Below are 27,362 nucleotides of genomic sequence, written 5' to 3'. Positions count from 1 at the left end.
CTTCAGTTGCGGCATTTACAGTCACTATTTTACATACATCCAGCGTTGGACACTATGGGCACCTTTGTACCGGCACCTTCTGCCGTTTCAGTGAGCAGCCGAACGCTTTGGAGGCAACGCATTTACGTCAAACACGGGAATAACGTCATCCGATTTCGTCAAAACAGACACATCTCAATATATCCGTTGTGCGTTGGTATATACGAAAAGCGCATTGCTTCAACAAAAGGTGAAAAAAAAAAAAAAGTCGACGAGTGAACGCATATTCGCAGCATACCAGTTGTTGATGCAAACACTTTGTAAAGCATGATTTATTTGTGGGGTTTAACGTCCCAAAACCACCATATGATTATGAGAGACGCCGTAGTGGAGGGCTCCGGAAATTTTGACCACCTGGGGTTCTTTAACGTGCACCCAAATCTGAGCACACGGGCCTACACTTTGTAAAGCAAAATATCGCCGGCAGGTCAGGGACATGTGTCACGACGCACCCGTATTTTTTTTTTTTTTCGTTATCAGCGGAACTCGCGACACATGCCTAGTTGGTCCATTTTCTCCCCCATATATCCTCTGAGTGTGCCAAAAAGCCGGACAGAAAGAAATAGAAGAACATTTACGCACTCAATATAAACAAACGTGAATGCGGCATTTATCTGCTGTACTATGGGACTTACGCATCAAGTCGGATCAATTGACAAATGTTCTCGCGCCTCCGTCGCCCACGGTTAAAGCCCGCGGCTTCGCGACAGGTCGTATATACTGTGACTCGCTTGGCGCGCATTACAAACGATTTATGTGCCATCTGAAGTACGTCAACAGCTCCGTTGGTAATTATTTTGGGCACCTAACATGCAAAATCACCAAGCAGTCAATACTATCTGTATACATCGAGTGCAACTTCTCGATTCGGAGTCACCCAACAGGACTACCGATGATCGAAGGTATATATCGACAGTATCGCGACAGTACAGCCTAAGGGGTTCTTAAGTGGTGCGTGAACATTGTGGCAGATCAGCACAAACTGGACAAAGAGCAAACACGACACAGCGTTGACTATCAACAGTGCGAGATCTGAACGTCAAGTGCCGAATCAGCGCTGTGATAGTCAGCACTGTGTCACGATTGCTGTTCGTCCCGTTTTCAGCGTTGCTATGCCACAAGACAGAGCCTACATCACCGCGCCCTATCCGCGTGGCCCGCATTCGACGCGCGAAGCTTCCTTTACGAGCACGAAGCGCACGCGTTGCGTGGTTCGAAAGGCGTTGCGGTATAACTGCATCGGCGCCCATATGTGTCGGTTTCCTAGCGCGCAGCATATGTTAGCCACGATCACTTACGCTTGCGTCCAAAGCCTCGCACGGCGACCGCAGTGTCGTTCGGGAGCCTTCGGCGAAACCATATCAGCGCGCCGCGGGTCGCGCCACCCAGGATCCGTCGACGCTACCGAGGCAGGCGGTGGAAGCAACACAAGCAGCAGCCATCGCCGCTGCCGAATTGCGGGACTCAGCGCGCAACACCCGGCGGAAGTTCTTCGACCGGCGCGCGCCAGCAACTGTTGCGAGCGCCAGAGCCAGCGCAGCAGCGACACGCACACACGCACGCACTCAAGGCTACGACCGCGAGAAGGCGGTGGCGGCGGCGTATACCTCTTCGCTCTTTTCTCTTCACTGACATTTTTCTTTCTCCGCCAGTACGCAACGCTATAGCTGTGCGCAAGAGAAAGCGCGCGGCGTGTTCTTATTGATTTCGCCCTGTGTTTTACGGCGTCTTATATTCGAGAGTTTGAGCATACCGCGCAACGCCGGAAGCAGCGAGAGAATCTTATCCCGAAGAGCAGTCGCTGAACTGGCGTCGTCAGCGACATTGACGACATCTCCTGGCGCTGCGTTCAGTCACGAAAGCGCGCCGGCGTCGGATACTTATTGCGGGGCTCGGCTGGGCGTTTCACTGTATTAAAGGGCTGGCGTATGTAGACGTCGTGTAAGATGCAGTGGGAAATTGTGGATCGAATGTGCAATCTCTTCATCAAGTTGCGAAACGCGAGCAAACAAGCAAACGTTTGTAACTCCTCGCGGTTCATACTTCATAGCAAAGGTACGAGGCGTCCGTAGTATTCGTACACGAAACAAATGCGACGGTTTTTTTTTTTTTTTAGAAAAGTGTCTCTGTTTCGTTCTCCTTGTTTCTGATGCGCGCTTGGTAGATGGTTGCAAAGTTGTAGTGCACCAGTGCCGAGATCGTGCGAACCTCTATCTCACTGGCAAAGACCACTAGGCTTGGCATGCGGGAACGAAATGCCCGGAGACGACGACAAAGGGCAATACAGGGGTGTCTAGTAACATTCTCCAGGACCAAATAAAGTTTATTTCACCTTCACACATAATGATCGCGCATACACAAGCCACCTTGAGTGTGCGTGTGTGCATGTGGCGGGAGAGATATTGCATTGTCTTTCTACGCACCTTCACGCCTTTTCTCTCAGGTCTGTATCCCAATCCCAATAGCCAGTGATTTGCGCTGCCATTATCTTGAAAAGAAAACAAAAAGTTCAGCCGATCAAAAAGCGGCAAACAAACGTTCAGAAAGCGAGCTGTTTGCACGGTTTTCGGCCCAGTATGCCCACCTTCTCCATGGTGCTATGCCTATCATGTTCTGCGCTGAATGTCATGCGGGATCAGTCTGAAGGAAAGATATACGGAAGCACCGAAAATAAAGAGTTCTTCCAATTCAATATCACGTGCTTGCGCATTTCCTAGGTATACCTGTTTTTTTCTATTGTAGATAGGGAGAGAGAAGGAAGAAAGGAAAGGCAGGGAGGGCAATCGCACACACGACTGGTTTGCTACCCTGCACTGTCTAGAGATAAATGGGTGAAAAAAGAGACGGAAGGGAAGACAGAGATGGACGTAATCACGCGCACGCTTGGTTTAGCACATCAAGTCTACAGTCATTGGAGATTCACCACAAAGGAAAGGCGCATTGGGGTGAACCAGGAGCCGTATTCTCGGACGATCACTTAGTGTGACGCTTTCTCTCAATCGAGGCAGCGTAAAAAACCAGTGACGATGTGTATACTTGTCCGTTCGCTCTACGGCAACAAGCTGACGCACATTTATCATCTTAAACGAATAACTTTAAAACACCACAAAGCCTGCCTTTTATTGTCTTTTCAAATGTTTGAACACCGTAACATGATGCGCTCAAGACTGCAAAGATGGCTTCGCCGCATGCAACAAAGCATCGCAAAGAAACCCAACCTAAGTTAGGGAGAAAGCGTACGCTTGGACGAGTTTGGACGTCGTTGAAATTGATAAACAGCGCACGAACGAACGACACGACGCAGGGGAGAAAGCACACATATACAACACTGTTTGTCGTTGTGAACAGCCCCCTATGTGTTTCTTCGCGCGGTATGCACGTCTGGTGGTGCTCGGACTTGCAATTTTATTCCGCCTCGCAATTGGTTTTCGACTGGTTAAACACGGTGTCGGGCCAGAAATATACATCAAAGGTCACGAATCTAAAACAGCGTTTTATGACGCATTTGCAAAACCAATTTTATTCCGACGCGACCGCTCATTTTCTGTCAGTTTTGCGAACTGCGCCGTCAAAATTACAACAATAAATCAAGCGATCGAAAGCACTCAAGCTTCCCTTCTGGCGACTACCACGATTCATTTTCTCTTTACTTTTACAGACAATTTTCAAAACACGGAAAACGATTTTCGTTTCTCGAACGTGAACGTTTTGTCATAACTATAAAACGGAAACTTGTAAGTCAAGTCAAGTCAAGTCAAGTTTATTAAATAGTTCAGTTGAGTTACAAGGCGACAACTAACGCGCGAGTCGTCCTGTGATCGAGTTTGCATTCGTTTATTCGCACGCTTGGAATTCCGACAATATATCTTTTAAGCCCATAAAACTGGCACTCGGCTCGAAAAAGTTTTGATTTATTGTGTGCCCGCGCCCCTAACACAACAACCTGCTCTGAAATTCTGTGAACATTTTTCGACTTAAATCCCCTGTGAAATTTGGAAGGAAGTGTTTTTCAGTTCTGCGCACGTTTTATTTCACGTCATAACATCGCTTTCAGCCCAATGTAAAAGAACAGTAAAAAAAACAAAAAATGGGCATGAGAATTCAGCAGTCCGTGCACAACGCTTCGCGTTGTGCCCGAATCTTCTGAGAAAAGAAACTCCCCCTTCGTCCATTTTCGTCGTCACGTATAGTCGGCGGCAAATTACGTTCTTTCGTTTTTCTTCTTCTTTTCTGTTTCATCTTTCTAGCGACTGAGATCCACTGACTTGTTTACGGCTGGCAGTCTTCAGCGAGAAGAATAGAGAATACTGAACGCATCTTACGCAGCTGCGCTCCCGTCTATTGTTTGTTTGTCGGCACGTCTAATCCGAGGGGCAAACATGTGCTGCTGCTGCTTCCCTGGGAACAGAAAAGGACTAGACATTCCGTCACTTCCTCTCTACCGTTCTTGTAATATTTTCTTGTCTTATTACCTTCTGAACACCTGTCTTTCTCTCTGTCTCCCTTTGTTACCGTCGTTTTCTCCGTATTCGTTTTTTTTTTTCACAGTCCTTCCCTATGTATTCTCCTCTTTCATTTTTTCTCTCTTTCTTTTCTTCCGTGTCTCCTTTTTTATGTGAATCATGTCGTACCAACTCGCCCAAGCAACCACGTTAGCTCCTTTTTTCCCTTATTTATTTCCTTCTTTCCCTATTGCTCTAGTTCTTGCCTACTTTCCCTCTATTTCCTTCTTTCTCTCTTAGTTACCTTCGTCCATTCTGCGTATTTTTTTCTTTCTTACTGTCTTTTTTTTCGACTTTCTTTGTTCGTGTATTTTTCTCTTTCCTTTTGTCTATCATTGTCGCGTTCTTTTTTATCTCTTTATTTCTTTTCTTTTTCTCTGTCTTCCTTTCCTTCTCTTGCTTTTTTGTCTCCTTCAACCTTTTCTGTGCTTTCTTTTCTTGCAAGTTCTTCCTTTGTCTTTCTTCCTTTCTCTCTCTCTCTCGTCGTCGCTTTGTTTTCTTGCGCAGGGCCAACTGCGCAGCACTGGAATGACATTTAGTTACATGCGGCCCGTTCTGCACCGCATCGCCACGAGCCGTTTTTCGTGGAAACCCAACATTGTTAGTACGAAAACGGAAGCCACCGAGCAGCGGTGGAGTGACCTCAGCTTGATGCGCTAATCCGGAGCCACGCCGGAGCTGACAAACATAATCCTTTCCTGCGACAAGCCAGGAACACGTGGACAGCTTTAAGGCTTTGGTGAAATTCCGGCGACAACGTCCGGCACAGTCTCGTCATCGTGTCAAGAAATAAGCTTGTTTAAATTCATGAGAACGTTAATGGCTTCGCCTTAAGCGCCTTAAGGTTTTCGGCCAGTAGTGTGGCCACCGGTACTTCTCTGTGAGTGAGCTTGCTGAGACAGTTCCTGAAGTTCTAAGAATGCCACCCGTCGCTTTCCTTTATGTACACAATGCGTAGAGGATTATTAAACGATACGTGAGGCCAGAGCCAGCAAGTGTGTGAGCTTTCTATATTTTAAGTAATAATACGAGGTTCTTAATTAGGTTGACATGATTAACACGGGGTGGTGACAAAAGATGACATATGGACGCTAGACGAGGAAATATTGGATTAGTGCACTTTATTAATAATTATAATTTTATTCCTAAATACAAGAGAACATGACGTCAGCTTTATCTTTAGAAGCTAGGCTGACTTCGTTTAGCATTACAGTGCGCTGGTATTGCATTCACTGCATAAACTTTGCGGTGCATCGGTGTTTTTTTTTTCGGTTCGTTTATTTTTTACTAACTTAAATAAAATGACATATAAATATTCAAGTGGCAGAGTATTGGGGTACTCCGCGTATTCGCGAAAAATGTCTGTACAAGGAGCCATCGTCTGTCAAACCTTGGGCATTGTGCACGTAAAGCGAGTTTCTCCACAATAAACATAAGTTTGCAAAAAAGCCAGCTTTGACGGCAGTTCAAAAACACGTAGAAGAAGCGACTTATATGTTTTGATACGTAGTTTGACGAGTTATTCGAAGATTTGGGCGAATAACCCCACCCAGGTGCCGGCCACTAGCCTTTGAGTTCTGGCGGCTGCCTCGGCCTGCTGGACGGCCCACAGTTGGTCCTCGATGGCATGGCTGGGCAGTGCAGTCTCCCTGCACGTTCGGTTCGAGGCTGCGTCCCCATCTGTATAGCTCCACCTCTATCACACTTCTATAGCATATGTTCCAGGGTTGCCCTGGCATCACAAAAATTACATTTTGACGAATAGATCACTGGGTAACTGAGATTCAAGATCGCTGAGCTCGGTGTCGCGGTGCGTTGTGGCCGAAGTTTGCACCTGGCCTGTCTGTAATTCTGTGTGACATTGCCGATGTGATCCTCCCACTTCCCGCCCGGTGTCGTGACCTAGGTGGCGGTGTATTGACGGTGGCGGCTCGGTCCGTGAGCCCTCGAGACGCCCCGTACGCCTTTTCATTGCCGGCGAGTGAGATGGTGTGGACGGACGCCCATAAGATGTTAGCGTCCCTATTTTCGGTTTTAACCGCAAGTAAAAGTCGTAAGCCTCGCGGTAGATGCGGCCATTGGTGCCACGCGGCGGTGGCCACATCACAGCGTGAGAAAGAAGCACATAGGCTATGATGGTGGCAAAAAGCGCGTGCTTCGGCCGATACCAACTTGGTTACAACGTTGGAAAAATAGGGAGTTTTCGGATATTGGCCCGAATAGTTTTGGTATCCCAAAGAAATAGCATTGAGACCACTGCGCATGCGTGATACCCAAAAAGGGTTTGGTCTTTCTGCTGAGGATGCTACTTCTTGAATTTAACGGAAGCCTCCAAGCCTGACCCAAAAGCTTTGCGCCAAACAAACATGATGGGACCCACTCAAGTGATGGTCCTCGGCCAAGACAAGAATGACCTAGAGTAGGTGTAGGGGGAGCGTCCAAAGCACCACAGACCCCATTCAAAAAAACTTTTACCTACTGCTTGACCCAAAGTGAGCCCATGCAAAAGGCTCTGAGGCCTCAAACTTTGGGGCATGTACTTAAAAACTCTCTAGCTAATGATCATCATCATCGCCTGACCACGTCCACTGCAGGACAAAGACCTCTCCCATGTTCCGCCAGTCAACTCGGTCCTGTGCTTGCTGGTGCCACGTTATGCCAGCAAACTTCCTAATCTCATCTGCCCACCTAACTTTCTGTCTCCCCTTTGTGCGTACGCCCTCTCTGGGAATTCAGTCTACCTTAATGACCAGCAGGTATGCTGCCTACGTGCTACATGCCCGGCCCATGTCCATTTCTTCTTCTTGATTTCAACTATGATAACCTTCACCCCGGTTTGTTCCCTGATCCACTCCGCTCTCTTCTTGTCCTTTTAAGGTTACATCTATCATTTTCCTTTCCATCGCTCACTGCGTCGTCCTAAATTTAAGCTGAAACCTGTTTGTAAGCCTCCAGTTTTCTGCTCCGTAGGTAAGTACTGGCAATATGCAGCTGTTATATACCTTCCTCTAGCTAATACCGTTGCCATATCACCAGTATACGCGTGTGCACGGGAAGGGGGAGGGGAAGAGTAGCGAAGAGTGGGCACAAAGTAAGCCCCATACATTGACAAGATAGAAAGGGGAGAGGTCGCTGCGAGGAACCTTCGCCCCCCTGAAGGCGAACCCTGCGCCCACCCATGATCACCAGTAAAGCTGTTATGTGCGGCCTATGGTTTTTATCACCGTGTCAATGCCGGCGGTTTATCGGTGTAGTTCTCAATAACGTATGTCTAAAAATCTTAATTTGCCTTCTGCGAGCTCGTTTCTTCGTTGTGGGGGCGCTGCAGTGGCGGATAGCGGGGCTTGTCCAATGTTCTGTTGCACATACACACTGAGAGTATTTGCGCAAATAGGTCCAACGAATTTTAATTTCGTCTAGCCCTTGTCATTGTTGCGACCGGCCTTTGCAGGCACCAGCGATCTGGGAATAAGATGCCGAGGCATCATGAAGAGACTGAATAAAAACTTCTTATGGAGGTTTAATTACAGTACTTACATGGCGAGCATTTTGTTACACGACGAACATCTTGTGATACAAGATACATCACGGCATATCTTGTCCCGAATGAGCCCGCAGGGGCTGGTTGTGAAGAGCCTCTTTTCCCCAGATCCATAGGTGGGGAAATGACTCCGATAGGCGCTGTACAATCACAGGACACACAGCACTTTCGAGGGTGCAGCCCACGCCCGTCCCGGTCAATGTCCTGGACTGTGGCGTGACCACCGTATTGTGCACTTGTGTAACTATGGTTCTCCCCCGTCGACGTGGAAGGCTGCTGGTTGGTGGGTCTCACGCTTAGACAGCCGGCTGCATCAAAAAAGTTCACAGCCGTCAAGTACCTCACCGCTCAATTAGCGGGGCGGTTCGCCATCTGTTCCGACGCCGCTGTCTCATCTTCAGAGAAGATGTTGTGACCGGAAGTCATTTCGGTCGTCTCGTGGAACACATATTGCGGCATCGGACCGCATGACTGCTCACTTCCCGGCTAGGAAGGAAAATACATGGCTGTCAGCTGGCCAGAAACCCTCCGGAGACTTGTTCGAAGAGCAAGAGGACACCGTCTCCATTTAGTCGCAGTGTCAGTTCGTAGCACCACATACAGCGCTGCAAAAAGACAAGCTCCGCCCTTAGCAATAACTGCCTCACTTCGTCAGGCTTCGTGTCCTTCTTGTCTCTGTGTCGTCGTTTTGTTCTCGCGCTATAACTATCGTCATGCCATACCAACTAGCCCAAGCTGCCACACTTCATGAATACGTCACTGTTTACCGGGGTTTCAAGCACTTTTTCTTGATGATAGTCAACTTTGCCGCAGAAGTATACGTTTTCATTGCTGGTTTTTTCATCAAAGACTGGGAAGTCGGGGCATCGACGTCTGCCGAGGAAGCGGTGGTCTGTCGGGGGCACTGAGGACTAGTCGTGCACTGTTAAAACGTTGTCTCCATCGAGATCTCCTTCTTTTCCTATCTGCAACATGCCTTCTAATAAACTTGCTTTCTCCCTTTCTCTGTTCAACGATACTTCACCAGTTCAAGCCTTTACCTTTCCCTGAAATTTCAGGCTGCCGATATCATATCGGACAACAGACGAATGATAAATGTGCATGCAAGAATTCGTACGATAAGTATACAACGCCGATTATGATAATCGTTCTTTCCCTCTTACTTCCATATTTTTCACAGCCAGTTTATCCACCCTGAAATTAAGGTGGATAAAAATAGCAACCCTTATTAGCGCCCTGTCACACTGTCACCTCAACCGTGCACGTAGGGTGCAGGAACCACGTACGCGGGCGTATTTGTACCTAAAATAGATTCCGGGGTGACTTAAAAGCGCGCCAGAAAAACACACGGTTAAAAATAAATGAAAAAAAAAACAGCTACGCACAGTAGTGCAAAGAGTGAACGAGGCTGATGCAACCTTTTACTCCTCGCCCTCACTTCCCTTACCCCATAACCTTGTTTTGCTATTCTTTACAAGTGAATGCTCATCCCTCGTCTACCGTCATCCTCATGTCACAACTCCTTAAATTTATTTCCCCTTCCCACATCCTTGCTACAGTATACACTAAGTCGACGCTATACATCACACTGTCCCCTCTTCCTCTCTCTTCTCCTCACGCTCACTCCAACTTCTGACACCCTTTCTAGAGTGGCTAGAATGGCACCCCCCCCTCCCCCTCTTCCTTTCCATCCTGTTCACTCTTACATCCTCAATCCTCCTCCGTCCCATCTTTGTTCCTGCACACCATTACAATGCATGCCGTGTGGTCAAGCAGTGTTAAAAACAAACACGCAAGCTTTACGATCGTAACGTTGGAACATTTTTAGCGCCTTACAACGTAAACAGAGCGATAACGTGTATCACGATTATGATCGACAAGGGTTTTGAAACTCTGAGACATGCGACGTACTGCACGTTTGGCGTGCGCATGACTTCGCCAGTATTAAAGCGAAAGTGATATAAACACTGAGACTACATTGGGTGGCCCGGTGCGCTTCGTTGAAATTACGCGAGATATTTATTTACGATGTGTCAGTGAAAATTCACCTGACGTCGAACCGACGTCGAAATAGTAGTCGCCGAATTCGAAACTAGGCCCTCTTTCTGCCGGCTTGTTCCGCACAAGTCTTCGAAAAATGGCTCCCGCGTGGCAAGAAGTGGACCACGCTCGAACAGAAAAACGATGCGAACTCGTGTTAAGCGGCGCGGAAGTCTCGAAGAGAATAGAAGAAGACTCTTTCGACGTGTCCGTGTACACCCTTTTCCACCTCAACTTCTTGGAGGTGAGCCACACATGTCTGCCGGAGATTCCCGTCGGAATCGCTCGCCTCGTCAACCTCACCCGGCTCGTGCTGAACGCGAACCAACTCTCCAAGTTGCCTTCCGACTTGGGCAAACTGCGCAAGCTCAAGTTCCTCGATGTCTCCAGCAACGTCCTCGAGGAGTTGCCGGTCGAGTTGTCCAACCTCGGAGAGCTGCAGAGCTTCAACGTGAGCAACAACCGCCTCACGACGTTTCCCGACGAGTTCTCGAAGCTGACGCGACTTATCGTGTTCAACTTCTCGAGGAACAAGCTGGAGGAGTTCCCTTCGTTCCTCGCCGGCGAGACCCGGTTCGAACAGCTCACCGAGCTCGTAGCCAACAGCAACAGCATAGAAACACTGCCGGGCAAACTGTCCAACACGCTACCGTCGCTCAAGTTGTTAGACCTCGCCGGCAACTCCGTGAAACAGGTTCCCGGAGAGATTGGAGACATAAGCAAGCTGAAGGAGCTGCTGCTCAAAGACAATCCGCTGAGTGACAAGCGTCTGAAGAAGCTAGTCGAGCAGTGTCACTACAAGCAAGTCCTGGAATACGTCAAAGGTCACGGACCCCGTGATTCGAAAGGTACCGCGCAAGACAAGTCCGGTGCCTCCAAGAAAGGCAAGAAGAAAGGGGCCAGCGCTCCAGTCGACATCCAAGAGGTGCGTTGAATGTATTGTCATTTTTGATGCAGCAACGCTTTCGTATAAGCACGGGCATATTTTTTATAATGCCCATCTGGTCAGCGCTAATACACTCAGTTTTTAATTTAGAGACTAATTTGAGGAAGTATTGCTGTATCCTTCAGTGTCGATGAGCACTCGCCACCATTCGGTGAAGTTTCGAGTGCCTGATAAGTTATGATACGTAGTTGTACAAAATATATTGTTGCTCACTGCAGAGTAAGTGTTGTAGGCTCTCTAGAACTTGCAAGATGACGTCTAGATTGCACACAATGGTTTGATTGTCACAGGTATGTGTGTAGGGCGGAATTTTAAGTACGCCGATCAAAGTGATTCGGCATATATTCATCTAGTGGGGCTGGTGGTTCCCTGCGTGCATCGTAAGAATACTTTTTATATGCTCAAAGATGTGAGCCCTCTGACGATGTGTGAGGCTAGACAGAAAGCGAATACCATTTACACTAACATGCCTTATAATTAATGAAGAAAAGTCAATGAACCTCAGTGTGAGGCCACTTAAAAAAGATAATGAATAAAAGAAGGAAGAACTAATACACATAGGGGAAAAAAAAGCAATAGGGAAGTAGGTGCATCATTAGATGCTGAACTACGTTGCAAGGAAAGTGATAGAAATGCACGATTCAGCTTAGCATTAACACAATACATGTGTGTTCCACCACCAACGCCTGGTTTTTGTACACAACCTAACCCATACCATGATAGCTTTCTCATGTTTTGCTCACTGTTTTGTTTGCTGCTGTTTGCAGGTGCAGAATGCCTTTGAAGTGCTCCAGTTGAGCTCGCAGAGCCCTGTGGTGATAGTCAGCGATGCCGTACAGGAGGTGAGGCCGTACATTGTTTGCTGCATCATCCGGAATGTGTATCTCGACCGGGACAATCGGCTTCGGAAGTTCTTAACACTGCAGGTGAGAACATTTAGCAAGCTCTCAAATTATGGTACATTCCATTCTAGTCAAATACAACTTTAGAAGGCAGCATCATGTTTACCTGAGAGCTGGGTGCACAAAAGACTACGTCAACGTATGTGCGCTCCATATGGATGTCGTAAACTGGACATTCGGCAACACTGCTTCTGACTATTTCTAGTAGCAGGGCAGTCAGCTGCCATGCTCTGGTCACCTGTATAGGATTTCCCATGCAGTTGTATCCGACTGTAGTTTCTCCATAGTAAAACACAATTTGCACTGACCTGAAAGTTTATGGGCACCAGATTCGAAGAAAGCTTGCCTGAGCCATACTTTCGCCAGCTCGCAGGGCAATCAGAAGAATCGGGTAATTGGGGTGATCTGTCCTGTCTTGGCCTTGCTCTTAGCTCAACGGAAAGAACACCTCTGTGTTCACTGAGCTGGCTCACTGCGCTACGATTAAATCCGACATATGCACTCTGAGCAGTTGGTTTGAAATGGCCAGCGGTATTGGGAACTACTCTATTTCATCGATTATAAGTGCAAGTTATACCAGTATTAATGGCATGGATGAGTTTTCAGTGCAGATAACTTGTCAGACTCTTCACTCAAACAAGTGGAATATTGAGGATCCATTTCATCAATGACTTGTTCAGAAACGACGTGGGAATCTCGCAATATTTTTTCATTATTTTCTTGTTCCTACAAAGACAGGCTCGCTTTGTACCGTTTTTTTTTTTTTTTGCCTCATTTATGTTCTCTTACTTTCCAGAACAAATTACACGACACAATTTGTGTGAAGCGATCCGAGGCTACAATAGCAACTCATGACCTAGCAAAAATAACTGGGAATGTCTACTATGATGCCATTGAGCCTGACAAACTTAAGGTGAGCCTTCTTAGATGTTAACCTTGCTTTATATTTCTAATTTTGATTTCGCTTACTTGAACTTGTTTAAAAACCATCTCGCCTATAGTGACAGGGTGCTTGAAGCTATTTAACAAACATCTATATGCAAGGATTTTAGTGCTTGTGCTCCCGCCACCGAAGTTTTTAAAATGTTTGGGAAAATGGTATTGGCATGTGCTGAAGTTTTCTCTCTTGTGGTGTATGTTTGGGTGGTCATGGCTTTTGATGTGTGTGCTGGTTTTAAAGTCCTGCATGCGGTTACAGACTTCATTGCTAGAAAATTCTGTGCTCTGTATGTTATCATACTGAACAGCTCGAAATGAAACATTTACAGTGGAAAGTGTCCATGTTGTGTGGATGTGGGCGTAACGCAAGTAGTCTGTGTGGTTGCATGTCGATAAAGGTTATGGTATTACGCTGTGAATCGTACGCCTTCGCCTTTTAAGTGTCCCACTTTTTTTTTTCTACAATTAAGAAAGCACTTGGTTGAGACATTGTTCAATACTGTGGCAATCGTTCCATGGCACAGCTTACACCACTTGGAAGAAAACAGGAAGTGAGCGGGAAGGAGCTGTATCGTCAAATGACGGAAGAGGCAGATGCCATGCGCAAAGAGAAAAAGCGAAGCACTTACCCAGGAATTTACAAGTGAGTACATGGCACTGAATCTTTACCTCCTTCCAACCCTTTTTAAGAGGCCGCGCAACACTTTTTCGGCTTGATCGGAAAACGCTGCCGATCGGTAGTTGAGGCTCCTGAGAACGCGCGAACCAAACATTGCTGCGCAGCACTCGGCCTGAAATTTTACGATTAGTTTTCAATGTTGGCTAGAAATCGTTTTCCCGTTTCTACAAATGATGGCACATACCAAAATGACAACATCATATGCCGAAATGGGTGGCCATTAGCCAGTTTGAGCATCGTGTGCGTCATAAACGGTGGCCGCCACTTGCCCCTGCGCATGCTTGCAATCACACTGAAAGTAAGCCACACATTTGAAGGGGAAAATAAAAATGCTCAAGCTCATGATGCGCCCGGGACGTGACTAAAGGTTGTGCAAGCTATAATAATACAGTGTTCACAATGTTTCTAGGTACCTGTATCTGCTCAAGGACAAGACCCTGTATCCTTTCTTGAGAGACGAGTCCAAGCTGGTCATTTCCTTTCCACCAATGACCAACAGTGACGGAACGAGGGTATGTGGACCTGTTTATTTCACTCTCTTGTTTGGCATAGTTTGCTTTGCCTTGGTTGCCGTGGAGAATAAATACACCAGGCCCGTGCAGAACACGCAACACAGTCATAGCATAATCAGGAGTGGTATTTCTGGAGCTCGTTGTGTACATTCAGGGTGACTACTGAAACTACAGAGGCAAGGTAGCTCCAAGGCCATTATCGTAATCATATTCAGTTTCAAGAACTGGTGGCTTAGGCTAATTGGTAGGTCATGATAAACTATGGTGCAAACTGTAAGTTGTTGCTTATCTCCGTGCGTTACTTAGTTTCACATCCCAAGTAGTGTAGCTCTTGTCAGACTCAGCGCCTTGTAAAACATCACCTAAAGCAGTGCCATTTGGTTGTTGCAACGTCAACAATGACCCTAGGAGTTGCTGCATACTAGTCGGAAGAAAACATTCATGGGTGTGTTGTGCTGCAAGTGTAATTAGTGGTGCAAGTGCGGCAAGTGTATTTAGTGGGGAGCATTTACATTATGCACATCTACAGTTCCACACTTACGATGCGATTTTCAAAAGGTGGTTAAAATTCCTTCTGTTGATCCCAGTTTATATACCTAATGTTCTTGCTTATTATCTGCACAGAAATAATTTTTACATTTGAAGCCAAAGTCAAAACGAATAGTGCTGATTCCAGCCATTTAAGGTGTTTCACAATATTGCTTCGCAACTCAGCAAGAAAGCTAGTTTTGTGACAGTATGCGGGGATCACTTTTAAAAAATTTTCCACAAATTCCTGTTGGCGGTGCAGTTAAAGGCGAGAAAATATGGTACTTGGACATTACTAAACTGTAACCAGCTTAGCCAAAATCACATTTTGCTGTTGGCTGTTGATTAGTGACCGTTGTACCTGCCTTGTCTGATGTTATCTCCAAACCAGATCTCAGAGGAGACGCGCAATGTGTTTGCGGAAGTGACTGGAAACAACCTTCCATTCTGCAAGAAGGTTATGGATGCCCTGTTAGCCGAGAGCCTCCAACTTGGTCTAGGCAACGAGGAGGCACTCTCGGAGGCAGGAAGCACTGGCGATGGTGGCGCCACCACACACAGGCTTCAAGTAGAGAAGGTCAAAGTGGTGGACAAGGATGGAAACCTACGTGTTGTGTACCCTTCCAAGACGGATCTTGTCTGTCCGGGTGTCGTTGTCGAGCAGCGGTCTGAGTGAATTCCATCACGTTTTCCTTTTGTGTGTGTGGGTATTTTGTTGGGGCCTCTACTGACCGCCCATTCCAGAAAAAGGACTGGTACAACGTTCCTGGTGCATGACGGGCACACTGCTGTTGGAAATTAATTCAAGCGAAACAGAGGCTTAGAAAAAGGAAGAGTTTTGAAGTGATCTATGTAGCGCTGTAACAAGGAACATTTCCTAAGCTAGTGTTTTGACAAGGCAACTTTTCCAGCAAAGTTGCTTGCTCTAGCCACGTTAAATATTGCAATCCTTAAAGGGATGCTTGAGGAAAATGTTAAGCCCCGTCAGAATGACAGATCGTTAGTTTAGAAGTCTATTCGTTAACTTTTGTGTGCCAATAGTACATATACAACTTTGTTGCCTTAAAAATTGCTACCTAAGATCCTGCTGCTGCTCCTCATTTTGAATTGCCCATGCCAAAATGGTCAAGTTCAGGTAATTCTCATGTGATCGCCTTTTTTGCTGTGCTCTGCTAGTCAGTGCTATGTCATGTGATAAATTACTATTGGGCCACCTATATAGGTGGCACCACTTGGATTTTTTCTTCAAGTTCATTATCTTCTTAATCTGTCTACAAATGGTACATTCATTCATTATCTTCTTAGTCTTTTTACAAATGGTACATTCATTATTATAGAAGCAAAATCTTTCAATCTAGATTGGCTTAGTATTTCTCTTAGTGTTCTTTTTAACAAGTTGATTTGCTCATCGAGGTCCGATGTGCATGCAGGAAAACCTGAGATTAAAAGTTGCAGTGTTTGTGTGCGATATTTGGGATGATGTGCCTCACTATTGCTCGCTGGTCGATTTGGTGCTCTTCCCTGGTTGATTTGAATCCACTCACTTTGCACCCGATTGTTCTCACTCGCTTTGCTGCCGAGGTGCGATTGGGGGTGGAAATAATTCAAGAAGTTTACGTTCCCGATCTGTATAAAATTTGCATGAGACATTGTGGTCACTTTGGGACTGCATTGGTTTCCACAAGACAGTGCTCACTGGAAGCTAGGCACCAGCTTTGGTATGTGCGCTGCAGGCATGAATGACTCCCGTATGGCTCATCCACTGCAGCATTTTTACTATCCGATGGCAGGTTCGAATTGATGCAATCCAAGGGCTTACTTCGGGGCATTGAAAACTGCTCTAGATTTACCAGTCAAAAGCATCATTGACAAAGGGCGAGGATTGTTGCTGCCTTGAATACCAATGCAGTCAGACCTGGTCACGTGATACCTTGCAAAAGTGTGATCCTGAAAGTAATAATTCGATGAAACTACCAGACAAGTGGGTAGTTTCTCATATGTATTTAAATTACCTGCCTGCCCCTTTCTGATTCCCATAAACTTCCTGTGATAAAAACTCGAGACTTCTACAACAGTGTGGCTGTTAAGAATCACTTTCTGTGTCTACTGGGAATAATAGGTTTTAGCAATGTTTTTCAAAGCTAACGCACAATTACCTGTTTTGAATGTGAAATGATTTGTATTGCACCAGGCAGCTAATCTATTGGTCTTGCTCCGACTGACTTTTTATTGGAGCACCTGCTGCCTTTTACTGAACCTTTGCAAACAGTTAACCTTAACTTATTGAAAGTTTTACAGTGCCAGACGTCTTTGTGCTTGCGAAGCTTTGTGCTTGCTGATGAAGAAATAAAAAACTGCATGTTGTCCTGCTTTTTGAAGTCGTTCATTGGCAGTATACTTGCGAGCTGCTGTTTACCCTGCTAAGTGGGCCAGAGGTGCAGATAGCTGCACTGCAACATTTTTCTTTGTATACTCTTTTAGAATAGAAAAAGTTTATTCAGATGGCAGTCGCGTACCACGCCTGAAAACCTAGATGCAAACTAAATATGTGGGGGTAATGGCGGTGAAATTCCACACACTTCGCCGAAAATGAGTGCTTGCGTTCATACCTTCCAACTCTCCCGAACTGTCCTGGGAGACTCCTGAATTTTGACCTAATCTCCCGATTGTACGAATTCCATCTCGAATCTGCTGTAAAGTGGTCGTCACAGCAGAGGTGTTTTTTTATCGTGTGTAGTCGGTCTTTTTTACTGCGACAGTTGCGGTGCTGCGGAAGAGCGCTCGCCACTACACTTCTGTAGTTCATTGTAACCGTATCATAGAGTACTGCTAGGTATATTCTAGCACCGCGCATCTGGGTGCGCTTGCCACCATACGCAATTGAGGCCAAGGGAAAGGTACCACAAGTTTTGCGTCTCTCTGTCAGTCTTCGCCTTCGCATTTTATATGCTAGGCCTACGCCGCCTGCCTAGACGTCAGTTTCGTTTATCATGGGTTCGTTACGTACTTGAGGGGGGAGGGTGCATATTTCCTAGTGTTCAGTTAGAAGGTTCGTGGCGGTGCCAAAAGTAAAAAAGGACTTGCAAGTGTTTTTGAACTGGTACACAGCTGAGTTCCCGTGATTAGTGAGTTCGCTGAAAACTGGCACGTGCGGATTCTGTACCACGTACGCCTGTGACTTAAGTGTTACGTATCAGAACTATGTTCGTGCTGTGGAAGGGTAGGGCAACATCGAAAGTTTCGTATAAGAGTTGCGAATAAATGTGATACGCGTAAAATGCCTATTCATGGGATTTCTTGTGGAACACGGTTTGCCGCTAAGTGTTAGAAATCATGCGGGATCATTTCTTTGGAAAATGTTCCCGAACGGCGAAGACGCGAAGCGGTGTGGACGTCGTACGAAAACAAACTGCCATCGTCGAGAAAATGCCTGCGGATGCCGAAAACGCAACGCGGAAGGCCCTGAAACGCAGCCTTTTCGCAATCACAGTGAATGGAAGCAACGAAGGCATGTCCCATATGTCTCAACCTTTGTAATTTCTGATATGTAACCCGCCCCATGCTTGCTGCGGTCTCCCGAATTTTTATGCTGATAGGTTGGCAGGTACGTGCATTTTTGGCGGGACCATACAAGTAACCACAATGGGCTGTGTCGTGAGGGTCTTAGAGGCTGCATAGTTATTGCTTTGTGTGTCAAGTAGTCACTGAATTCTCGTATTGGTGAATACAACAGCACCTGTGTCATGGTTGCCAGGTTTTGCTACTAATATATGGTTACATCTACAATATGGTTACAATATGGTTACATTTTTTAGGCTGGTGGCACAAGAAATAAATCTCTCGACTACTTGGCCACATTCTGTTTTGTTCCTTCGATATAAGCCCAATTCTGAATATCTGGTATTGTTACAGCCCCTGCTGTTCGAGTGTAGGGTTTGAAAACATGGCTGCAAAGGCGTGTTTTCAGCTCCTAAATAAAAACAAGCTGGGAGGGGGGGGATTAAATATTTTTTGGGGGGTTCAATCTTTTTTTTTTTCCTGGAATTTTTTAAGTATGCATGTATAAATATACAAGCACACACATAAGCATACACAAAATATAGTTAAAGCCTCCCTCCGCCCCTACTTCCTACTCCAAAATAATCTGGCCACAACCCTGTCCAATACTCTTGTTCGCGACTTCAAACCACAAATATAAGGGAATGTGACGATTAAAAATGCTTTGCCCCCATCGGCATTACAAATCGCATATCTGACGAACTGCTTGTTTTATTCTCTTATATTAGATACAGATTACTATTCAGAATCACTGACTCCTCAAATAATTTCAATAATAATAATACCTAGGGTTTAGTGTGCCAAAGCCACTACACGATTATGAGACACACAGCAGCAGAGAGCTCTAGAAATTCCATGTTGTGATTTCATTATTCTGTCAGAATCGATCGGGAAAGTGACTACACTTTATACCTTCATCACAGCCACCATGATCTTGAGCACATTCATGTCATTTTTATTGTCGCCTCTGGTCCTCATCAGAAAATGACAAATAACGCATGTCAACAGTCATTTCCCACTTCATCCTGCGTAAAATTGTCAATGCCATAAATTGTATTATTTGCTTGCATCCCTAACGAAACGCTCTTATCATACAAATAAAATCGGCACTGTTTTCACAAACAGGCGGCTACTTTTGGACCCATTTACTGCCTTTGGCTCAAATTGGCTACTTTTTAGATAGTTTTTTCAATTTTATAGCTATTTCTTGTATTTTTGACATGGCAACCCTAACCTGTTAAGATGCTGCAGATGCAGAAAAGTGGGCGTTGAGGCATGTGGTCATGCAAAACCATCCACGATAAATAAACAACCCTTGAAGAAACAGTCGGTGTTTTAAGAAATGCAAGAAGCATGTCTTTATCGATGCCTCATTCTGCTGCCGAATGCTGCGTTAGAATGACAGACAAAGCATCAAATCAAATCAAATTTATTTTAACATTTATACAATGTTGAGGATCATTAACAAAAAGCCAGCTAGGCTTGACAAGGTTCATGGCCCCAATTTTCCAGGCAGAAAGAAACAACAAATGAGAACAGCAGTTCAACACTGAAACAGAAATTATAAGCTGGTGACACAACTCATACTGTACATTATACAAACCTATAAATTGTACTTACCCTTATACATGTTGAAAAGCTCAAGTAAGCAAAGCAAAATTTCATTTGAGTGACAATATAAAAGTTGACAGACGGAATACATAGAAAAAGTGGAAACAGAGTCCACTTTTTGGACACTGCATTATGGCAGTGTCCAATCAGTGGACACTGTCATAATGCAGTGAAACAGATCACGTCGATGTGCTGCACATCGACGTGATCGTGTTTTTGTTGCAGTTCAGAATGGAGCTATGTAGGCACTGCATGTTTCTGAACGGGTGAGTTGACGACCTTTGAAGTTTAAATCAAACCATCAGAAGAGCATCTGACACTGGTGTCGTGCAAAAAATGGTGAATTGGTGTACCTTTTATTCATCTCCCATGGGAATAGTGGGTTACCTTAAAAGTTTGGTAGTTAGGCTTGTGGCTGCAGAACGTTGACTGTGTTTACTGTACTTTATCTGTCTTGACCTCTAGAAGTTCTCATTAAACAGGATTTATCTTTACACTCTGGTAATAATCTGCACATTTGCATGAATACTGATTTATCATGAAATATTTTGTTCAGTTTAGTGAGTCACAAATGCTATATGAAACCAGAACGAGAAACTTTGGGCAAATCCGTGAATTTAACAATTTTCCCATGCAGGCTATTCTAGTGACAGACGAAACAGCCAACACGGACTTGAAAGCTCACACCGACATTTAAATCGCGTCTGCATGAGCCCAGAACATGTAAGATGGCTGTTTGTTCTCTTCTTCTAATGAGCTCACGAGCTTGCTGGCGTGGTGGCACAAACCTCGTCGTTTTGTAGGCTGAAGGCGAGCCGTTTCCATGGGCAACTTTGTCCTTTTTAGATTCTCAACCTTTCATGAATTTTGACACGTGCAACAAGTACCTCTCACAATTTTGGCAAGAGACTCCTAGCCTTCACACATGGCCACTTTCCATGGCCAATGAATGCTTCTGGTCATTTCTAGTTAGCCAATACCACACGTCTCTAGCAGATCATGACTTAAAGCTTTTAACCCGTACTCTTGACTGGCTTTGCTGGCCACTGTTGAGGTTCCAACATACAGAGCCACACATTTACATATTGGCTAGCATAAATATTTATTTCCTAGTTCTAAAATGGAAAGTAGTTATGGTAGTACAGTAAAAAAGCAAATCTATACACTTGTTTAGATGACAACCTGTTCTACCTTTATTTTGCATTTGGGTGTGATAGTTTCAGCTCGAAAAAAATTGGCTGCTTATCTGCATGCTTCGCTGCAAATATCGTTGAAAGACTATAGTCTTCAGTCTGTTCTACTACATGTGCCCTGATCTCATCTGCGTGCTGTGGTGCTGCATGAGATATAGACGCCATCTAGCAGTGGTGTCAGAAAGCACGAGCTTGTGCACAACCCAGAATCACTGCCAGGTGGCAGCACTGGCAGAGGGCTTTTTCGTGCATAGCGTCGCATTTTCAGCGCAGCCCAAGAAACGCCGGGGCTTTTAGAATTACGGACCTACGCATTTTCTAGTAAAGGAACACACACATAATACTTACGTATTGATGTGTTGCCTCAGATACAAGTGATACTTGCTTTTTGATCGACAAAGTTTAAAAGTATGAATGCAGCCACCAGTTCAAGATGGCTGGGCGTTCAGTAAGTGCTTAAACTTTTGCCGGGTGGCTAACTTGTGCGACAGACCAAAATTTCTGTATTGAAGTATCCCACAAAATAGGGTCACCATTAAAATATGGGCAGATCTTGAAGCCAATGCTGTCCACCACTCTGCCTTGATTGATCATGTTGGCCAGTGTTGGCTAACTATAGTTAAAGAATAATTTTTCTTGGAAGGGTGTCCTGAAGGACTAGTTGGTACATGACACTGAGGGGAACAGGGTTAAAATGGGACATCGGCAACTGAATCATTATATTGAGTTGCCGATGACTTTTTTTTTCAAGGCTGACTGAATCATTTAGATAGGCTGTGCATGCAATGTCATAAGTGCTCGCACGGTGCACATGTATCTGTGGATTGCTATGGTGAAGAGCAACATACAAATGGAGGAAAGCTGCAAAAATGTAGTTTATTGTCTTTTCACAGTGGCGACAGTCTCAACACAGCAGAGCTCATGCACATTTTCCTTCTCTCCCCCATGTTAACTCGGAAAGCAACACTTTGATGCAAGCGTGCTTGACAGCACGGTGCAGGAGGAGCCTTCAAAGAACGCATGTACCAAAGGCATGCGCAGATACTGTGGGCACACAACTGACTTCGTTACGTCTACTGGCTTCAGAAGAGTAAATTGTTACGAGAATGTTGTGGCAGTTTCAAAAAGTTGCAGTGCTTCCGTTTCTGAGCCAGGCAAACAGTTTTTGTTTAAATATACTATTGCCCGCCATAGTTCACATGCGAGACCTTCACTATCTTGACCATTGTTCAATATGCCACAAGACATTTCATGCTCACAAGTTTTCTGGTCAGAACTTTGTGCCAGTAAACTAGGCTGTAAACACTAAACAATAGTTCATCACTGTCCAGATAGCATTCCGATAAAAACACTGCAACAGTCGAGTAGCATGTTTTTTATTTAATGGCTGCATTCATTACGGCTTCATACAATTAGGCTCTCTCCTGCTCCTGACATCTGCACATTCCAAGCACAGATAAAATTCAAGTGCTGTTATCAAAAGCACATTAAGTTGGGAAGAATTGTGCGTTACACTGAAACTACATTCAATCAAAAATATTTGCCAACTGCACCAAACATCCACTCATTGCCGGCTGACAAAAACACCACATCATATGCACTATACAAGTGGGCTTCAAAATGCTGTTCAAGCAGTGTGCGCTGATGTAATGAGAGCACGCTCATCATGCTACACCATCTAACAAGGTGCTGTAAGGCCGAGTCTGAGAATAGAGTGCACTCTTGCTCAGTTAGGTACTAACACTCGAACACAATCACTTCATCATAGGGCATAAATTCAAGTAGCTGGCCATACGTCTGCATTTGCTTACGTGAAGTAATGTTGCTTATGCTAATAAGTCTTTCATTCAATAGCCATCACTTCGAAGAATGGTTTGTGCAATGCAAACATGCCTTGAGGACAATATATCAATTAAGGATGCTGCATTGGTAAGGGAGCTCAGTATTATCATTAGCCTTTCTCGCTGAAGTCATGACAGTTACATTTGAATTTCATTGAGAAGTTACACGTAAGCGTGGTTTGCTCACTATTTTGCTTGGATGCGGTGCTCGCCGGCTTCAAGAAGCATATATTAGTGGCAATTTGAAATCTTGAAAAAAAAAAAGTTTTTTCTCAGTCTAGAGAATAGGGAAACAAATTTTTGCCCAAAGAGGATTCCCTGTGTGATCAGTCAACTCTGAGACTTGTCCTTTGAACTTTCGGGCTATTTAAGTCCACCACCCCCCCCCCCCACCTTTTTTTTGCTGTTTTGCGCTTGTAATTCTAAAGTCGTAGAAGACTGGTAAATACTGCATCCAAGCATGGCATCGTACAAACCGCTACGATGTTAACCATATGAAAATATTAATAAGGTCAAACTCACTATTTTGCGAGAACAGCTTATTGTACCAGACCACACCACTTAATGACACAAAATACAGTACATGTGTGCTTGGGGTTCATGTATTCAAGCAAGAAACTAAATAAAGCCATTGCCTCAATGGTACACAACTAGCAGTCCACAAACGCAGTGTTCCACGTAAATGCAAGGCATTTCCAGGTGTCTACAAGTCACTCACTACTACTTCGCTGTGTACAGCAATACTCAACCTAGCAAAACTGAGAAGGTACTTTTTTTTTCTTCTTTTTTTGCCTATGGCACAAAGGCACCGCAACTGTAGGAGAAATAAACCTGAGCACTTTCTTTATAGGGTAACAAACTAAATTATCACAAATTCTTTCTCATAGATTTCCTTCTCAGATTCAAATAGAGCATAAATTAGCAGACTAGCAGCACATGAATTCAGGAACTAAGTGATTTGGCAATGCACAAGCTTCACCATAGACAGTCGTAGCGTTGCACTAACAAAATGAGCCAAGCTTTTTGCATAAAGCTGATATTATTTTAACGATGACTAACAGTGGATAACGCAACCATATTTTTACACTGAAATGAATGATTTCAGATTGCTCTGTTAGACTAGCCAAGGAAATAAAAGCTTCGAGATACATTTTACTGCTGTACATTAAACTTCTATGTGCCATTATCAAAACGTGCCTTTAATTTGCTGACCACAGCCTCCAATCATCAACACCACGTTTTTGCAAAGCTTAGTTGTAATACTGCCAAATTTGCCACATTTCAAGTGCGAAATTTTCAGAATCAAACAATGGTTGAATTATATTCATAGCACTGTTTCATGTATATAATGAGTAGCTTCAAAAAAAAACAAACCTCAAAAAACACTGTCATTCTTGTGTAGCTTATTCTCTCCAGAAAAGTTCAGCTTGGACTGAGGGCCATTCAAAAGCATAAAGCTGGCCTGTGTGCTGCACACTGCATTTCTCTGAAAAGGTCTGCTTCAGCATTGGAACCAACTTTTACCATCATGTCAAGACCACTCCGTAAACTTTTACTCCTATGTGTAGAAGAAACGCTTTAGCTTGCCACCATGTTGAACACTCTCAAGTCTCTCCACAATTACGCAGTTTAAATGTGCACAACCATTTCATGGTTTCTTGGATACTTTTGCCAACACAACAGGTCAAGCGGCAAAAGTTCCTGAACACTTCGAGACCACTCGAAATGGAAAGCTCGCACGCTAGGGCATGCTACCATTGTGGAAGGTGCTTTTCACACTGCTGTTGTAAAGAGCTGTTAGCTACAACATTACTATAGATTGTGGCTTATATTTTTTTTAACTCAATAAAAACCCACTGTGTTCCACTATTCAAGCGAGTGGCAGTTTGACAATTTCATCAAATCAGTGAGAATTGCGAGAAGTTTGAATTCGCCTACTCTGTAGAAGGTAAAAAACAGTGTACAAGTACTCCACTTCTACGTGGCAGTGGCAAAGCTAGTGATAGAGACATTCAATTGTGATTACCAAAGCACCATACAATAATAAAACCCACAAATGTTGAAATGAACAAAAGCTTTTCCCTTTTACTTGGCACAAGTGAGACTCATTCGCAACCGAGACATGGACTAATGACTGGAACACGACTGGCAGTGAATGAGTGGGACAGTTTCTTGAATGTCTGCGACCTTAGCTCTGCTGTAATGCTCATTACTTGTTCTATCATTGCTTGCTCTAAAGCGAATGAACATTAACTCTATTGCTTTGAGCTCAGATTTCAGATAATAAGTGGTACACAATGCTACTCATAATGTTTCACCATGTCCATTACATTGCTACGCACCATTTGACTATGATGTAGATCACCTAACTTAGTTGTTAGAGCGAACGGCTTACTTCAACCAGACTTATCTCTAAAATCTATATTACAGTAGCTCGTTATTACACTAGGTATGAGGCCAGTTTTGTGTACTACAGCATAAATCCCTCCACCATTTCCAGCATTTTGAACTCCGACATCTTGTATGACATGGTCAAAATTTAACAAATACTTTAAACTATCTGTGCTGTTGCAATATTTAAAGTGCCCACACAAGCATTCATTCTCACTTTCAAAAAAGCACAAAGGAAAAATGCTGTCACCGTCACACAGCTGCACTTACTTGACGTGTTCAATGGCATTTATAATGTTAGTGCAATGGAGATTACAGTATGCACTCTTGTTTTAGCGTCTTTTTCAACTTGTGTACAAGTAAGCAGACGCAGCTGGATTACTTCTGTTTTCGAATGCAATGAATGGAGGCCCATTTTCACTGACAATAAACTAGCCGTTATCAACTTCAATCAAAAGGAGACATTAAGAAAAGTTGCATCAAAGTTACTTCACTTACCACGGCTAAGGTCAAAGCCGCAGTAGCCCACCCACCCTTTCATAATTATTTCCTGGCTACATTATAGTTTGCTAAACCACTGCTCAGTGATTAACCAACTTTACATTTTTGAAGTGCAACCTACAGTTCTAACCAACAGTAATATATTTCGTTACCTTTTCTATGATACTTTGACAACAGCGCAAAGACAAGCAGCAAATTCAGTACACAGACACAAAAGACACTGTCCATCGTCGTTCCAAGCAGACCCTATGGTGCCAATGTTTTTTATCCGCACTCTGCATGTACCAGACTACGCAAAAAGTGTTCTTGGCAATCTATTTCAAGTTGTTTACAGTGCTTTTATTATATCGCCTGCAATCACTAGCAAACAGTAACTCCCAGAAATACTGAACACAAACAAGGTACAAACTCTTTGAAAGAAAAAGCAACAAAAATAAGTCTTGTAAATAGGCATTTTCTCTTAAATGACGTCACTAGGAACAAAGTGAAGGTACAGACGCAAAAAAACACAACAGCTGTGACAGCATTCACAAAAAAAAAAAAAAATACAATGCCATATGCAGCTGAACACAAGAGATGTTTCTAAAGTTGTTGCACAAAAAAATTACTCAAGAGTTTTGGCTGGCTGTAAAACGAGTACAACACTCGAAGAATGTGTGAAAACCAGCACAAAAAGCCATCTATGGACAGCCTAAAATGTCATAAAACGACTGCTTTTCGCACAGTCCACAGTTTCAGTGACACCAAAATGCAGAACACAATGAAAAGCTGATCGCTCGACTGTACACCAAAGAGCGACAGCAACGAGAGATTTCTAAAATGAGAAAACATTTGAAAAACAGGTACAAATAAAAACACGCGTATCTACAAGTATATAGGTCTCAAAGTAATGTTGCAAAGATATTGTTCAATGCTTTATCCTGTTGTGACAAATGTTCCAACTGCCTAAAAAGAAAAACTCATTGCCAATATACGCCAACACAATGCTCTCGTTAGCTATAAGAAATGACTGCATATTGTGCTATACTCGGAGTATTGCATTTGGTTACATAAGTATTCTTTCAACAAGAAAAAAAAAGAACATGGACATAGGCAAACTTGCTCGCATATTACGTACTCGCAGTTTCCTGGGTTCAAGCGCAAGCTCCGGGGCAGGAAATATTTTCACATAGTGGAATTACAGACACCTACCTTAAAGACGCAGCTTGTCTGTCACTAGCTGACCCAGGTAATGCTAACTTGACCCTTGCTAGTGCGATATTTAAAATGCCTGTGTCGCAACGACTGTGCGCTTTCGACAAATGAACTCACCATCACTTGTGATTGCAATTAGCATCAAGGTCTCCGCAACAACCTCGCATCATTATTTTTTTAAAGGAGGATCTTTGTTCTAACGATTGCATATGTTTGGTAGACGACACGACACATTCACGAAAAGAGACGTCTAGCGCTACTAGAAAGTGCGTTGCTACAGCACATTGTGTCCATTTTAGTTTGTTGCTTTTGCACATGAGCACGTACTAGTGCTGAGGTTTATAGTCAGATTGCAGATGAGCTGATGCGACATATCTCGGTGACAATGCCACGTATGCTAATGCTAAGCACCAAGTATCATCAGCATCGTACAAAGCGCCAAGAG

General features: G+C 44.3%; 2 protein-coding genes across 2 annotated transcripts in view; one reads left to right on the top strand and one right to left on the bottom strand.

Annotated features, from left to right (window-relative positions):
* The window catches only part of Rph (Rabphilin), a 219,934-nt gene extending 218,350 nt beyond the window's left edge, over positions 1–1,584 (bottom strand). Inside the window, exon 1 of the mRNA XM_075889095.1 lies at positions 1,338–1,584. The gene's annotated coding sequence lies outside the window, so the exon portion shown is untranslated. The remainder of the gene's footprint in view (positions 1–1,337) is intronic.
* Positions 1,585–10,184: 8,600 nt separating this feature from the next.
* On the top strand, positions 10,185–15,721 carry LOC119180419 (leucine-rich repeat-containing protein 47-like). Its single transcript, XM_075889094.1, has 6 exons — positions 10,185–11,047; positions 11,836–11,994; positions 12,767–12,883; positions 13,434–13,552; positions 13,998–14,100; positions 15,020–15,721. Exons 1-6 carry the CDS (start codon positions 10,220–10,222, stop codon positions 15,302–15,304), a joined length of 1,611 nt encoding a protein of 536 aa, XP_075745209.1. The 5' UTR covers positions 10,185–10,219; the 3' UTR covers positions 15,305–15,721.
* Positions 15,722–27,362: the final 11,641 nt, after the last annotated feature.

This window comes from Rhipicephalus microplus, chromosome 3, assembly GCF_043290135.1.
Source record: "Rhipicephalus microplus isolate Deutch F79 chromosome 3, USDA_Rmic, whole genome shotgun sequence".
Classification (NCBI taxonomy): domain Eukaryota; kingdom Metazoa; phylum Arthropoda; class Arachnida; order Ixodida; family Ixodidae; genus Rhipicephalus; species Rhipicephalus microplus.
The sequence above is the reverse complement of the archived record's forward strand: the minus strand, read 5'-3'. Positions and strand labels throughout refer to the sequence as shown.